The following is a 17,143-nucleotide window of genomic DNA, read 5'->3' as shown; positions in this document are numbered from 1 at the left end:
CCCCCCCCACGGGAAGGGTTTTGCTCCTGCGTGTCAGGGCACGGGACGCGCAAGGCCCTAGGCTGCAGTGAACACCCAGCCGTGTTCACAGGACCACCTGCTCGATGGCACCACTTGTGACACTGAGCGCTGTGAAGTCCTCAGGGCTACTGCAAGCGAACGCTGTTTACCTCTCTACTCTGTTGACCCGCAAAGACCCAAAGCTGCCAGGTCAAAACCTGTACTTCCGATTAAGTACAGTGTTGCTCTGAAACCTAAATAAAATCTTCAGTAATTAAATTTATATTTCTTTATCTAGAAAAAAAGTTTTTAATAAGAGGAAATTAAGGCCCAGACGAAACCACAGTCTGGTAATCACTAAGTGTACAGCAGAGAAACAACGCCACGTCAGTAAGCAGTTGTGGGCAGGTGCTGAGCAGACCCGCAGGCAGAGGGTGGGTGACTCAACATTCACAAGTGTGCGTGCCGTTTCTGTATGGGAAACACGCAAAAAGGGGAAAAAAAGTAAAGGGCAGAGAATGAAGATGTAAAAAACCTAAGGCAATCTTTTGTAAGTCTTCAGTTTATAACACCTTGTTGCTAGAACACGTCAAGTAATGGTGAAGTCCGCTGCATTTTTCACCTAGTAGATTGAACTCTTGATAAGAACTTGCTTTGAAAAGCAATGAGTTTCTGTCCCTTGAAAGCCCGTTCAAAAATAAAATCTGAACTTTATCTTTAGAAAATCTTGGTTTACGTGGAAAATAACCATTTTCCAGGTGAGGAGGAATAAAACAAGGTAAAGAATTATTAACCTTACCAGGATTACAGTCTGTAAGAAGTGAGCAGATAGAAAGAAGGACTTTAGAAATGGTTAGTGCTGGACTCCAGTTATCTTTCAATATGTCCAAGCAAATAACTCCTTGACTGTTAATATTACAGTGATAGATTCTTGTCCGAAATGTAACCTAAAAAACAAGACAGTGTTAAATGAAATCTGAACAGCAAACAATGAAACTTTTTACTAAATCGCCTCTTCAATTAAATGGTCCTAATTAAAACTTTTAAAGAAAGAGACACTTGGTCTTTTTAAAAAGTGAACTGTTTTTAAAACAGTTTAACTAAGGCTGCTGATAAGAGATAGGGTAAGAGACTATTTCATGAAATTGAGATTAGAAAGTGTTCACTGATACAATCTCAGGGATTTTCAATTTCATTTAAAAAGTAATATCCATCAACAAAAAGCAAGGTAACCTCAATTTTTTTTTTTAAATTGAAGTATAGTTGATTTACAATGCTGTGCTAATCTCTGCACAGCAGAGTGACTCAGTTATATATTTTTTTTTGTTTTTTTTTTTTTGCGGTACGCGGGCCTCTCGCTGTTGTGGCCTCTCCCGTTGCGGAGCACAGGCTCCGGACGCGCAGGCTCAGCGGCCACGGCTCACGGGCCCAGCCGCTCCGCGGCATGTGGGATCTTCCCGGACCGGGGCACGAACCCGTGTCCCCTGCATCGGCAGGCGGACTCTCGACCACTGGCGCCACCAGGGAAGCCCCACGTTCTTTTTTAAATAGTCTTTTCCATTATGGTTTATCCCAGGAGATCGGATATAGTTCCCTGTATAGTTCTTGAATTCATCTTTAGCAGTTTTAATGTATTAAGTATTTTCCAAACGTTTCCAAGTTTGAACAGCTAATTGTTTGCTGACCTCTTGTGTTAGCTGGTAGTACTACATGGCCTCAAAGCAAGCTTTAGAATCTAATTCAAACACACACAGTGGGTACATAAAGACAAAGTGCTTAGCAAACAATGATCACACACCTAAAAGGCTGAAAAATATATTGGAAGATGAAGTTCGTTTCAGCTTTTTCTGACCTTTATATATCAGATCTTGCAGATAATCGTGCCTACCTAAATCAGAGAATTCACTTAAACGGAATCTCCACAGGTAAGGAGCTACAAGTGGGTAAGGACCACAGCAGCAGACGAATCAACAGCCCCACGAACCTGGGTTACTTTGTCTGGTCTCCTACTTTTTATTTGTGAAATATACTGACTCATTCAAAAGTGAAAAAACCCTATCACTTTACCACTTTTTTTTTTTTTTTTTAAGTGACAGACTTGCGGTCACCTCTTGGGCTGCAATTGTACCTTTTTCCCTAGCAGTCCACCCCATCCCCGAGAAGAGGTTTTCCTTCCGACTGGGCGAATGAGAATCACAGTATTGAGTGTTACAGGAGACAGTGACTGAGCAACCCCTGCCCATCCTAGACGAGAAAGCGCAAGCTTGGGGCAGGATCTGAACAAGACCAAAAGATGACAAGGAGCGGAATCCAAGGCTTGTTTGGTAGGAGATTCTCTAACTGCTTTAGTGCGTGGATATTCTGACACCATTTTTATCTGTTCAGAAACTTTTTCTGTTGAGTGGGAAATAGGGAATTATTTATAGGTTGCTGACTGTGTTACTATAAATATTAGCAGGATTTTAAGCCCCATCAAAACAAAGCATGTACTCTTAGAAATGCCAAAAGAGGCAAAGTCAACCCAAAGAAGTGTTTTCTGTACGTTCAAGTGTACTTAGAGATTTGTCAAGATACAACAGAAATCTATTTTTTTGCGATTAACAACTCAATTTTAAAAGCCTGAATAACCTTTCATGGGAGTATGTAAATTTTAGCATAAATCAGGGGGAATTTCTTACCTTTGGAGGCTTGAAGGGATATTCTGGTGTGAAAGTGATATCAAGGAAGAACACACCACCCTCATACACGGACCCTGGAGGCCCTAGGATGGTTGATCTCCATTCATAGATGTTATCGCCTTTGGGACCAGCGCTGTGAAATAATACACCAGAAGGTGAGTAGATGGCGGGGCATCCCCATGTTTACAGTGTGTCCCCAAAGGGGGAAAGGTCGCCTCTCCTTCCTTTTTGTTTGGTGTGTGGATTCTCTCCACAAAACACAGGTATTTTTCAGACAGGCCTCTCTGATGCAGGCCTCCAACAAGCCTTAGGTCAAGTATATGGTAAAAAAGGACGCTGAAACCAGTCTATGCCCGCTTAACCGTGAAAAAGCAATAAACCCCTCACTTCTCAAACCCTCTCCTTGATACATCATAAGAAAATGTAAACGTAAACGATACTTTACAAAAAGAGGAACGCCTCTCAGCACACCAGAACTCATTAAATTAGTGACAAAGTTTTGCTCACGGCTACATCATCTTTGAGGACCATTTTAAAGCACCAAAGCTTCCTTTCTGACCCTTTGCCTGGGGCTCTTCCTCCTTGTCCTTGTTTCTCCATGATCTTACCCTAAAAGGAGTCCAACAGATTGCAGTTCTCTTTACAGCAGAAACCGTGCTGGGCGGGGCAGGAAGGGGACAAAGGATCCGGTTACCAGTCATTGAGTTTTCACTTCTGCACACATTAGATTCCACACTCAGGTTCTCTCTCTACACGTTAAGCTACCCTCACCTGTGAGATCAGCGCTCTTCACGCATAGCCACAGCACTGTGTCGGCTCACAGAGTGCTCTGTAGTCAAGCATATTAATAAACAAAAATACAAGCAAGACCTCCGAGGGCTAGCTAACACATCTGTCCACACAAGTAAGCGTAAAGCTCCGCTACCGAGAGAGAAGACGCAAAGTCTGGGCGACGGTCTCGGTGCCGATGCAGACAGACCTGCCCGCAGCGCGGGGTAACGTGTAACGGCGTGGACGGCTTCGCTGACACGGCTTCACTTGAGACGCTCAAGCCTATTAACAGCCGCTTCGAGGACAGCAGTGTGTTTTGGCCAAACAACAAAAGGTCTTCGCTTGGAGAGGCTTGTAGATCCCAGTGGATACACAGCATACTTTCTACAGAGCAGGCAAGGCTCTTTTCAACAAACGTATGGTGTGAACTGGATCCACTCCCCACACACTCACGGACGGCCCATGCCCAACGCAGATGCTAGATGCCAAGGTTCCCTAACGCACAAGACAAGAACTGCTTGTCTTCAACATGCCCGCTGCTAACTGGTTAGAGATAGGGTTCAAGTCCTTCTAAGAGAAAGAGGAGATGAAGGGGAAGGGAGAGGGGGAAAAAAAGGAAAAGAGAAAACCTACCTGTGGCCCTATACTTTCCTCAAACCCACCAGAGATTTTTTTCTTTCAACCTGAAGTTTGGAGTGGGAGAAACAACAGCAACATAGGTTAGGGGAATGAGCTTGTAAAAGAGAACCCGAAGAAAACAGGTTCGGGGGGAAAACATGCTGTGGCAAAAAAGGAGGGAGAAGATACGGACAAAGGATAGGGGCCAATGGGGAGGGTTAGGGCCCAAACTGGTCAAGAGGTAGAAATCGTTCAGACACTCACTGAGCACTTGCTGGCTGTGTGACCTCGAGCAAGTTACTCAGCTTCGAGCACCCACCTCACAGGAATGTTCTGAGAACTAAAATACTGATAATATGGGGGGGGGGGGGCACGCATGACTATCTCTGCAGAACAACAGGCCCACAGTAATCTCCCGTTAAATGGCAGCTGTCACCTCCGTTTCCAATTATCTGATTATTCCCACTGGCTCAAATACTATGGTCCATGAATATATCCTTGTGATGGGTATTCCCAACAACTATTAAAAACCTGTTTTACACTGGACAGATATGGGAAGAGAGCTCGTTTAATTAACACCGTCTCTAATATTAAGTCACACGTATATGCAGACACCAATCTTCGAGTTTAAAAAAAAAAAAAAAAAAGACGACTCCCCGACTTCCGATTCTGCGTGACATCTGACCACGGTTCTCAGAAGGTGCAAGGTAGGGAGCGCTCTTAACCCACCCTCTCCCTCTAAAAACATGCAGTAACCCCTCCAAGTGAAAGGATGCAACTCTGATTGCTGCTGCTTCATAGCCTGAGATTAGAACTGGTCCTTGGCCATCTGAAGTTTGCTGGCCTGCTTACATGTCTGCATCCAGCATGTGTGCTTGAACAGAAAGTCCACAAGCCATGGCTGACGCAGCTATGATACCTGACTGCCAGCCTGGAGTTAACTGAAAAGTGCACTGAGCAGATGAAGATGAACTGACACAGAGGCTGCGGATAAAAAGACAAGCTATTCTCTCTTATCCAACTGGATAAGAACTCACGGCATCTAAGACTTAAAGGCAGGAGGCTATCATTTACTGTGAACCCCTCTTCTTACAGACAGGAACCAAGGCCAAGAGCAGAAGCTAGGCCACCCAGAACACTAGCGCATCAGCAGCCATACTGTTTTCCCCAGTCAGCCTGGTGACGCTGAGAGACCCAGAAAAAAGTAACAGTAAAGTCAGTCCAACCCTGGCGGGGATATGTTCGCAGAGGCCCAATTCCGCTGGCCCCTTAGTACAGAAAAAACGATAAAAGAAGAACAAAGGTCTAACAACATGCTACTACAAGCAGATTTTATGACTGTACAGAAATTTCATCATCAAAATAATCTATGGAACTTTAAAAATTACAGATTCCTGACCTTTAAGCCCAGGCCTCCTGAGCTTAAACCCGAGAATCTACATATTTAAAAAGCTCCTCTGGGGACCTCTGAGCAGGTGGTCTGCATTTGGGACCCCCTTGTACAGGTTACTGGGAGTAGGACGATCAGCTGAGAACGCGAGCTTTAACATTTCACGCTTGTCACCTGTGATACAGCTAGAAATCCAAATCAGGATCGCTACTTGTCTGCAATCAGCTTTCAGTTCGGCTGTGAACCTTCCCGAAAGTTCAGAAAAAAGTATGGAGAAAGAGAGTTCAAGAATCAAGTACACAACATAAGCTTCAAAAAAGTGGAGAATGAAGGTGGGTTATAGTAAGAAAAGTAATGAGTGAAACAATATCCAATGTAGTTGAAATGCTAAAGCTTTGCAAGAGATTCAACCGCATAGATCCCTAACCTGTGGGTCCTCAACCAGGAGGCTTGGAAGTTACTGTGAGGGGTCTGAGAACCCACTGGAAAGACCAAGCAACGCTGCCTGAATAAAAACTTCAGCTATTCAGAGGCTGTTATTGGATGAATCCACGTAGCTTTTTGTCTTATGCATTTTCTTAATCACAGAATAAAACAAAAATTATGATATGGGGCCTGCAAAACTTTTGGGTTTTTTTCCCCCTTCCTTCCAATTCTCACTGGAAAAGTTGGGCTCTACTTGTCCAGAAGGTGGGTAGACAGACCCATGGCAGGGGGCGGGGGGCACGGGAGGGGGCGAGGGCACAAGTCCCTGGCTCTCAGAAGGCCACCGTCAGGGAGAAGCTACGTGAGGCTGTTCCGGGGGGAGTGTGTCCAAGCACCCCACCCCTCCCTCCATAAAGTGACCGGCTGGACCCCTCAGGTCAGCACATGCCTTCCCCTGCCTTCCAACCCCCTCCCTGTAGCAGAAGATACTTCTGGTTTCACAATAAGAAACGTAACTCCAATTTTAAATACCGGTTGAAGTATTATCTAATCAGTCTAAGTGATTAGAAGGGATGGAAACTTCTGAATTGGGAGATGGGGGGACTGAATTTAAGACATTAAGGAAAGATGGGAACAACAACAAAAAATACACATCCCTGTTTGGAGACAGTGAAACCCAACTGTGATTGGAATCTCTGCAGGCAGCTGAGACTGAGAAGGGAAAACGAGCCCGTGCCTTTACCTTCCAGATTCTGTTAAACAGGGACATAACATTTATCTGCAACACAAACACTTTTCAAAAGAATTCCCTGGTGGTCCAGTGGTTTAGGACTCCGCGCTTTCACTGCCGAGGGTCGGGGTTCAATCCCTGGTCGCGGAACAGCCAAGGGAAAAAAAAAAAAAGTGTAACACACAGAACTCTTATACAAGGCAAAAAGAAAGAACTGTCTGTGCCCTTAATTCTGTTTTTTCCCTTCTGGTCAAAATAAATACAGCCGCAGTAAACATTTTAAGAAAAATGATAGTAACTTCTACTTTTGACACAGTATTTTCTTATTTCTGTAGTGGTTTCTGATGCCCTACGGACCCATCAACAGTGGGAGCGGGGGTCGTATGAAGCCCGCCGGCTGGCAGGCACTCACCGTGGTCCAGGCCTCCGGCCTTCGAGGGCCTCCCCGGCAGTGAGCGCTGGGAAGGGCCGCTAAACGCTGCAGCTCTCCTGTCTCCCAGATACTCTCTGGGGAGCTACACGAAGCACAGAGCTGCTGACGGGTGTAACTAACGCTTAGCACATATGGTCCTAAATAGAATCTGAACAGTATAAAAAGTAATTAACAAGTCATTTAAGGTATCATCCAAAGAAATTAATAAAACCAACTCTTAAAAACTGTCATTAGAGCAGTCTAACTACTGGCATCTAAATGTGCCCTCTGGACCGACTTCTCCAAGAAAACTGCACAAGCCAACGTTTAAGCTTCGTTTTGTTTTGTCTTAAAATGATGCTTTTCTCCATCCTCCCCCATTCCCATCCTCAGTATTAGTTTATTAAAGACTTAGCTTCCATTTCAACAGTTAGAAACCAAAGTTGCACTTCAGTTTTCAAAAGGTATCACCGATTTCTTATAAAGAATATCCTGAAAGCAAGGCAAAAATTATAATCGATTTTAAGAAATGGTATTTCTACCTGATCAATTTTTTAATTGTTATTGGGAGAGATGACCCTTGCTTACAAACATAGAAAACCCTAACTCAGATGTTCTTTTAGGCATAATCCTGAAAGACGACTTCGTTATCTAGTCTCACACCCCAGAAAAAAGTGAGGGATGAGAGGTCCGGAGACAGAAAGATAAGAAACACGCCGCAGGCGACCGTGTGGACGGCAGCAGCAGGCCGGGAGCGTGTGCCGGCGCACCCCGAGAAAGGGGAGGGGCTCAGGACCAGCTGGTTACCAGCTCGGTTCTTCCCACCTAAACATCCCAAGGAATCCCTGCTATTATCCCACAGTACAGTGAGTAACGTTTCATAAAAATAAAGAACTGGCACTTGGAGTATCCAACGATAGTCCCCAGGAAACGGGATGCGGCAGCGACTGCGGACTGGCTAGTCCACGTGTCTTTCCTCCTCTTCTCTGTAGGAGCGACATGATAAAGCAAAACTAGTTGCTTATGTAAAGTGCATCACGCACGTCACAAAATCCCCCAATTCCCCCATTTCAACAGCAGCCTTAGAGCAGTGGTTCCCCACGGCGGGCGGGCGGGGGGGGGGGGGGTGATGCTGCCTCCGAGGCAGTTTTGGATGTCACAACAGGATGGGGCGCGGGGGGCGCTACTGGCACCTTGTGGGTAGATGCTAGGTGCTGCTCAACATACCACGATGCCCCGGAGAGCCCCCGCAATAGAGAATTCTCTTGGCCAAAAGGTCAACAGTGCCAAGGCTGAGAATCCTGCCTTAGCGAAAATGTGCCCAAAATCAGATAGGAAAGAGAAGAGCTTCAGCTTGAACCCCTACTGTCAGACTCCAGTGCCCACCCTCTGGTCTCTGTCCCACTGCTCAGTGCCTGGTACAGAAAAAACATTCCACATATATGGCTGTCATTATTATAAGTTAGGTTTGCGGGACTTCCCTGGTGGTTAGGATTCGGCGCTTTCACTGCCGTGGCCCAGGTTCCATCCCTGGTCGGGGGAACTGAGATCCCCAAAGGCAAAGGCAGGCGCAGCTCGGCCAAAACAAAACAAAACAAAACCAAACCAAAAAAGTTAGATTTGCACGTGTTCTAGTGTTCTATAGACCCTTGCTACTCAAAATGGGGTCCCTGAATAAAGCAACACCAGCATCCCCTGGGTGTTTGTTAGAAATGCAGACTCTCAGACTCCACCCCAGACCTAAGGCATCAGAATTTGCATTTTAACAAAGACTCCAAATGATGCCTAACCGCATTAAAGCTTGAGAAGCCAGCTATGGAGAAACTAAGTGGCAATGAACAGCAACTCTCCTTTCCAATCTTCTAGACTCAGATGACCATTTATTTGTATTATCTAGCTCTCTCCTTGTCTGTCTGTAATTCTCTGCAGTAAGAAACAAGTATTAACCCTGGTGATGCCTTGCTCTGTTAAGACTGTAAAATCAATACCATACACACAGAACTTAGAAAATGCTTATAGGAAGAGATCCACAATCCAATCTACGCTCCCTACAACAAAGCATACTACTCAAAATCCATTCTTAATTTACTCTCCTTTTCCTAAGAAATTCAAGAAGAATACGATAAAATAGCATGAATCTGTTTTATCAATTTACCAGAGGGAATCCTCATCTCCCACAACTACCTCTCAACAGACAGACGCTCTAGGGAATGAAAGCCGCCTTCTCCGTGAGATCTGCTTCACACACCCAGAGGAATTTTATAAAAGCAAAACCAAAAACTGTGTTGTCCTGGGCATCCCTTCGTAAAACAGTAACCACGTAACCTAGAAGTGAGTGGCAGAAGGAATGTGAAAGAAAGATCAGCAGATCTCACTCAAGTGACCAGCAGGCTAGTGACGCGGCCTGGGCAGCGCTATGAAGAATTGGGGCACTCCCCTGTGCATCCTTCCTGGTAGCTCTGAGAGGCCTCCTCACACGAGGACAAGGCAGGGCTGCTTCGCACACACCGTTCTGGCTACTGTCCCTCATAAAGAACTTCTAGGCCAAGGGCCAACCTAAAGTACTCCCCAGAAAAGCTGGTGCCCACGTGGGTAAGAACTCACATCAGTGGTATCCCTGTGTGTCTAGGCAGTTACTCTGGAAGAGAGTGGGTCCAAATAGGGGGTACATTTTCCTACATATGGGAGGGAAACGAACTCAAACTCGGGATCGAAAACAACACGATCCATGTCCCCCAGGAAGCCTTCCCACAAAACCCCCCGAAGTCCTGTTCTCACAAGAGAACAGATTTGTCTGTGGATGATTTACACAGACTGCTACAGCTATGTGGGTGCACGACCTCTCTTACATCAGATTGTAAGTCTCTAGAGATTAGTAATTTCCCACACATACTACAGGTCTGTAGGCCTGATAGTGGTTAACAGTGTTTAATTAACTGGTCAAAATACGTACCACTGTTTAGGGTTATATGACAACGTTTCCAAATTAGGTGAAATAACAAAACACCACGAAAGCTCAATCCTGCCCCGCTAGCCATTCAATTACAGTTTTATCTTACACAACTGCTTTAGAAAAAAGCCACAGGTCCTTCTGGAAATTCACATTCCAATATTGAAAAAAAAATCAGATGCACATAAAGACACAATTTTTAGAAGAAAATTAGTTAAAACTAGTTTCAAGATAATTTGAAAGAGACCCCCTTAGGGATAGTGAAAGAACTGCAGACCTAAAAAACCATGGCCCTCAGGGGTTCCTTACTCCCAACGGGGGACGGCTGAGTAATGAGAGTTTTTAGTTAACTGAGCCAAGAATCGTGCTTTAACTTCTGAACTCTTGGGTATAGAGTGCGGGGTAGGTAGCGAGCAAGTGAAATGATAAACTAGTCCCAAGTCAAGGGACTACAACATCAGACTGGGGAGGCGGGGAGAACGACACAGGAAAGAGTGCAGAGAACTGAAAGATCAGCACGCCCCGTGTCTCACAAGCCGTGTTCCTATACCACGTTAAACAGGTGCTATTCAGGATTAAAGTGGATCAGCCTAGAGCTCTTTTCTGCAGGAGCCACACAAGCCTGACTTAGAACAATTCTAATTTGGTTTTTTCCCCCAGAGAGGTAAGAGAAATGGTCAGAGCAGGTCAAGTTCTAAGGCTCTTACTCCCCTATTGCCACTAAAAGAAGCCGTAGAGTCACGTGGCTGAGTCCTGAGTTTTCAGGTGCAGTGCTTACCTCAGCATATACTGACGTAAAACTGAGTACCGCTGACCATCGAACAACACGAGCTTTAACTGTGAGGGTCCGCTTATGTGTGTATTTTTTTCAATCAATATATTAAAAAAATCTGGGGGGATCTGCGACAATTTCAAAAAAACTCGCAGCCGAACTGCATAGCCTAGAAATAGCGAAAAAATTAAGGACAAATTAGGTATGTCACGAAGGCATAAAATAAATGTATATACACATACAACATACAAAATATGTGTTGATCGATGTCGATGTTATTGGTAAGGCTCCCGGTCACCAGCAGGCTATTAGTAGTTGAGTTCTGGGGGGAGTCGAACGTTATACTTGGGACCCCCCCAACCACTGCGTTGTTCAAGGGGCGACTGTAAACAGAAATCAGTTATATTAGCCTGGCTCTTACATTCATCAGTCCACAGGGTCTACTAAGCACAGCCAGCTCACCTGTCGGGATGGTGACTCTATCGTGGGTAAATGAGAGGCAGTTGGGGGGAAAGAGAGCCTCTCATTTAGACTTCTGGGGGGATAAGGCACACTTGTTAACACCTGGACCCTCCACACCTTAGCGCCGATGCTCAAAAGCAATAGTGCCACAAGGAAGAGCTATTTAAAGGACACCAAAATTCTCAACAAAGAACTTACCAGGTTCCACTCAATTCCAAGAAAAGACTCTGGAACACATCTTTGGCTACAGAGCTCTCTCATAAAGGTTTCCTATCCACTCACTCTCATCACCTTCTGTGCAGGCTCCACGCGGCAGCTGCTGCCCACCTCCGACTGCAGGTGGGCAAGCAGGGGACGGCCTCACAGTGGGAAACGTGGGCAGTGACGTTAAGTGGAAGCGCTCACGAAACGAGGCTCGCCGTCCACCAGAGACAGACTTGCCTGAACTATCCTGCTGCAGGGGATTTTTGGGGGTCGCTTATTACGTGGTGTGAATTATATAATTATTTTATTGTCCGATACAGCTTTTATTTAATAATAATTTAAAATTTTTACTGTCCTTTAAAGTGTTCCACTTTGGAGGTTACATGGTTAATCAACGTATGAGGGGATCTCAGACCACATTCCTGCACTGGCCCATCAGTTTGGAGCAGACTCCCCCGCGGTCTCCTACTTCTAGCAATCTTGCCGCTGGGTCTCCATCCTCAACCTGCACCCTCTTTCCGGGACTCTTGAGTACAACACCCCAAGCAGGTGTTCCCCATCCTAGGTCCAGCCCCTACCTCTTCCCTCAGCACAGAACCCAGGTGGGTTTGGAGGGTAAAAACGCCTTCAGCTCAAGCTGGCGTTGACATCATCAGGCAAAAAGGCCATATCGGCAGTTTCCCCGAGACCCCTTCAACAGGCCCACAGAGCACGACTACTTTCCTAATTCTAACACGTGACTGGCCTTTTTTCCCTCTCTATCTCCCCCATTTGCACCGTGAAGTTTTCCTGAGACTACACGAGGGGTGATATGGGGACAGTCTGAATGCAGAAGCAGATAGGGTAATCCAGCTGTTTTCTCAAGTCAGACATTAAAGCAATTTGCAAATATATAAAACACTGTCACTCTTCTAGGTTTTTTTAGATTTGGAAAATAGAGTTACATGTGAACCTGTCTTTTATGATTTTTAAATGAACTATTAATATTTTTAATGTTTCAGCTATAATTTTGAATGCAGCAAAAATCCATAATTATTAACCACATAAACAAGAGCTTTGTTGCTATTCGTAATAATTTTTTAAGAACGTAACGGGGTCCTGAAACTTTTTAAAAAGTCTGAGAACTGTTGGGTAGATTATTTTAAAATAATATTAGCACAATTGGCTAACCACTAAAATAAGTGTTTGACTCTTACTCCCATCAGATATTTAAAAAACAAAACAAAACAGAAAACACCCTAAGAGCTTTCAACAGGACCTAGAAAGCAATGTGAGCGAGGAGTCTGCTATGTGGGGCTGGGGACCTCTCAACCTGCCGCCCTGCACAGAGGCCGCCAGCGTCTCACGCACAGCCTCCTGCCTCGCCGTTCCGGCTCCGGTCCACTCCCAGCTGCCCGTCTGCGACTTGGTGCCTAAAAGCTGCTCGGTCGGGGCCAGCAGGCAGGAAGTGCAGCTAAGTAACAACCTGTGGCACTTGTACAACACGATCCACCCATCCTCTGACACCGCTCCCAGCGGCGGAGTCCAATTCCCCTCCCTCTGAATAGGGCCGGCCAGAGTGACAGCTAAGTGGCACAGCGAGACTCCCCAAGCTGGGTCCTTTCTTTTGGTGGTGAGACCCCCCTCCGCCGCAGCTGTCTGGCACTCTCTCTGTGCACCTAGGAAAACCTGAACTACCGGGCACCTGAACACTGGGACGCTGCGGACAAACCGCAGCAAGCGCGGGAGGCCTGGGAAGGCTCGGCGTCCCTGCCCTCAGGCCCGAGCCTCCGCAGCCCGGCCGACAGCCGTCAGGAAGCCTGCAGACACACATGCTGGAAGCTGTTTCACAGCGTTTAGTTTGCGATGTTCTCGTAAGGCAGGAATAAACTACCGAACACTCCTCAAGAGCATCCTCAGCCATCGGCGGAGTGCTGGCTGGACAGTTCTCCAGTGTCCCCTGCGGCACCTCGCACGGTGGGAGCTGGCAAGTAGGCGTCCGTCCTTCACGGGCAGTCTTTCCTTCCGTCTCACTCCCCACCTCTACCTTTGTTCCTTACACTACAAAAACTACTTGTGCTCGAACTCTCATCTCAAGAGTCTCCTTCTGCGGGAACCAAGGCTGAGACACCAATGAAGTTACACACACACACAGGGAAAGATGAACGTATGTGGCTACACAAAACCGAAGACCCTTAAGAGAAAGATGTCATCAACAGTTTATCAAAGGCTGGGGTACGTGATCGAGGGTTAATATCCTGACTTTGGGAAAACGTTGAACATACTAACAGCAATGGATGAAAGTACACAGGCATTTCTCAAAAGAAACCCTTATGGCCAATAAACAAACTGTCAATCTTGCTTAGACTCAAAGAAATGCAAATTAAACATGAGACACATTTTACCTCTAAGGACTGGCAAAAATTTAAAACACTGAAAACCTTCTGTGTTAACTTATGAGGAAACAGGCGCTCACTTCCACTGTTTGTGGGACAGTAAGTTAGTAGCTCTTTTAGGCTGTGATTAGGTACAAGATATTCAAATATAAATCCAGTATACCCTTTGACGCAGAGATTCTGCTTCTCAGAACTTAACCTAAGGAAATAACTGGACATGTGCACATGGCTACAGTATTAGGATATTTATGAGAACCTTATGTATGATAAAAAAAAATTTGGAACGAGCTGAATTATCACTAAAAGATAGGTTAAATAAATCGTGGTAAAGCATATAACGGTACACTCTACAGCTCTTAAATGAGATGAAGTATGCATCCTGAACAGGGTTTAAAGAAATCCATAACGCACGTAACTGAAAAAGCAGGTTCCCTAAGAGTATGTAACGCAGTCTCATTTTTTATAGGACACACCACACAACCAGACTGTTAGCAGTGATTACACCTGCAGGATGAGAGGCGGCGGATTTACTGTCTCCTTTAAGCAGATCTAAATTACTGGGATTTTTAAAAACGATCATCTTTAACTTTCATGATTACAGTGTGTTACTGTTCTACAAAGGGTAGAAGAAGAAATGGAATCTAACCCACCTAGTAACAGAGAGAGTAACAGAGAAGGCAAGTTAACTGTGGTTACCCTGGGGTAAACAGGGCTTCTGAGGAGAAAGCGAGCCCTTTAAGGGTTTAGGGGATGGGGGTCCTCCATCTGGGCTACTAAGGCCCAGTTTTCAAAGCCTGTGGTTTAGAACAGAGTCGTACAGAGGAGACTTCAGACGAATTCACTCCTGCTCTTCAGAGCCCAAGGACATTTTCCACAGGGACCCACTGACTTACTGCACCTTCGGGTGAATATGTAAAATAGTCTTTCACAGGAAATGACTGTGAGCGCTCCTGCCTCCAACTTACAGCCCTATGACAGAGGCTTCCCCTGACCTTTAGCTTGGAGACCGACGGGCGCCGCCAGCCTGTCCTCCTCCCTCCTCCCTTCAACTCAGGGGCTCCCTCTTAGCCTCTCCTCTGCACCGCGCCCCCAACCAGGAGCTGAGAGACTAGTTCAGCGAGAGATTACAAACCCCCCAGCAGTGTAAACCAAAGCAGCTCACGTACACACCAACAGCAGGAAGCAAACACTTTTCAGATCAAGGCAGGGGGATCTGATAGACCACTCGGCATACACATTACCACATACCAACTGTTAGCTAAGATGATCTGTTCAATTTACCTAAATATCTATCTAAGTACTCAGTGTACCTAAAGAGTCAAAACATGAAAGACTCTGAAGTGGGTGGATTTAACTGTATGCAAAGTACTCCTCAATAAAGCAGACAGAAATTTATCCAAGTATAATAAGCAAAATAATGTTTGAATTCAATTCTCCAGAATTTATTAGGTATCGGTGTGTTCTAACCTAATATATGCACATTTAAAATTCCACTCCAAGAACCAACATCAATCAAAAGCAGAAAAACACCCAACATTTGCAGAGAAACATTATCATTTCCACAATTCTTTCATAAACTTTGATGTTTTCGATCTTTACCCAAACCTTCTGTATCAGGAAAGGTAGCATTATCCCCATTTTAAAGATGGGGAAACAGATTCAGGAGGTTAAGCGATGTATGTGCCTGTACAAAGTCCTAAAGCTAGAAAGTCACAGTTCTGGCCAATGCAATCCAGGCTTTCCTACATTGATATTCTTTCCACTACACCCATGGAGCTTCTGATAAAATCATCTGTCTTCAGACTCACCACCAATTTCATTTAATCACATTTACTAGTCTGCCTCTCCTACCTTATTATTTTATTTCTCTTTCTCATTTGGATGGAGGCTGGAATTAAACAGGAACAAGAAAATCCTGTGATCTGCTAAGAGGTGTTATTAAAATTTCTTAAAGCAAAAATTGATTCACTTCATTTGTAGAAATGAATTAACTGGAAATACATACACACCACACAGTACCTACTTAGTGTGGAGAGAGGGGATTTTGCTGATGACGTGACAACTCCAAAAATGATGAGAACCCCCCGCTTAATGAAAACCAAAGATGGTTTTGGGAAACAAGAATCAGTTCAATTGAATAACAGTCCAAATGTTATGCTCCTAAATTGCAAAGAGAAAAAAGAAATAAACGCAATTCTTCAGGCGAAGACAAAAGCTAAAAAGCAGGTATAGAACATGACACCTACTTCCACAGCTGAGAAGTTCGTCTGGTCCCAGACACAGCGCCGGAGCTCCGATCCACTCCACTCCAGCTCACACGGCACCAGGAGGGCCGGCCATCACCGAACTGACTTGCGCTGAGAGGCAGGTCAACCCCCGCCTGAGGATACACCACCACCCACCACCCCTGCTCAGTGCTCTGTGAAGCCGGGGCCCCTGCAGCCTCCTTGTTCCGTCTCCATTGCAACTCAGAACCACCAGGAAATCACAGGGTCAGGATGTGAGCACAGCTATGTACTGCATTTGGAGAGTCACTGGCTTCTTGCTCAGCCCCAGCTGGCCAGGACAGAAGTGGAAGAAGGCTGTTTATATTTGCAAAGGGCTGAGAGACTGAATGAGCGAGGCTATGCCCTGTATCTCAAAAATACAAGGCTGGACTTGGAGGGGAGGGTCTGGTTTCTTTCCCACTGCGAAACGTCACAGCCAAATCTCTGTCCTGCTAGCTACACACGCCTTCTGGTTGAGCAGTAGAGAGAAAAGCTTTCATCGAGTCAGGTACTGCGGCAGCTGCTAAAGACGCCCAGGTGTAGCGTTCACGTGTGGCATTTCACGGCTGCCCAAGTCTCACACAGCCAGTACTGGGACTGGTAAGCAGATGCACAGGACTTTCACCAGGGGCCACCGGCCAGCCAACACTCTGGCCCGTAAATGAACACATGTGGCGTGCATATGCGCTCCCTCATGTTAGTGTCAGTTGCCTCCTAAAACGATTCTAATCATTTAATACCAAAGAGCATTCTCCCCACAGGAAAGGGCCCTACCAAAACTGTCAGCTAGTGATTTCCAATTTTACATGAGACATACGCTCAGAGAACTAACTGCTGAAGGATGTGCCTATCTATTCAGGATAAGTTTTACAGAAAAGGCCAAAAGGCAAGACAAATTCTGATTAAGAGAAGAGGCAGCAATTGCTCCAAGCCCAAGGTGAGGAGTTTCGCTCAGGGGCACATAATGCGTGCTAAGAGCCCACATATATGACTGGAAAATAAGATTAAAGAATAGACAAATATGAAATATGAAGTGGGGGATTTTTTTTTTTTTTTTTTTTTTTTTTTTTTTTTAGGGGGGCCTCTCA

General features: G+C 45.5%; 1 protein-coding gene across 2 annotated transcripts in view; it reads right to left on the bottom strand.

Moving 5' to 3' along the window:
* UBE2E1 (ubiquitin conjugating enzyme E2 E1) overlaps positions 1–17,143 on the bottom strand; it is an 81,701-nt gene that overhangs the window by 6,666 nt on the left and 57,892 nt on the right. For both annotated transcript variants that reach the window (XM_029214834.1, XM_029214835.1), the window contains exons 4-5: positions 2,679–2,811; positions 800–947 (exon numbers count right to left, since the gene is read on the bottom strand). In XM_029214834.1, coding sequence (XP_029070667.1) covers positions 800–947; positions 2,679–2,811 — 281 coding nt within the window. The remainder of the gene's footprint in view (positions 1–799; positions 948–2,678; positions 2,812–17,143) is intronic.

This window comes from Monodon monoceros, unplaced genomic scaffold, assembly GCF_005190385.1.
Source record: "Monodon monoceros isolate NGI ecotype Baffin Bay Population unplaced genomic scaffold, NGI_Narwhal_1 Super_Scaffold_11, whole genome shotgun sequence".
Lineage (NCBI taxonomy): Eukaryota > Metazoa > Chordata > Mammalia > Artiodactyla > Monodontidae > Monodon > Monodon monoceros.
The sequence above is the reverse complement of the archived record's forward strand: the minus strand, read 5'-3'. Positions and strand labels throughout refer to the sequence as shown.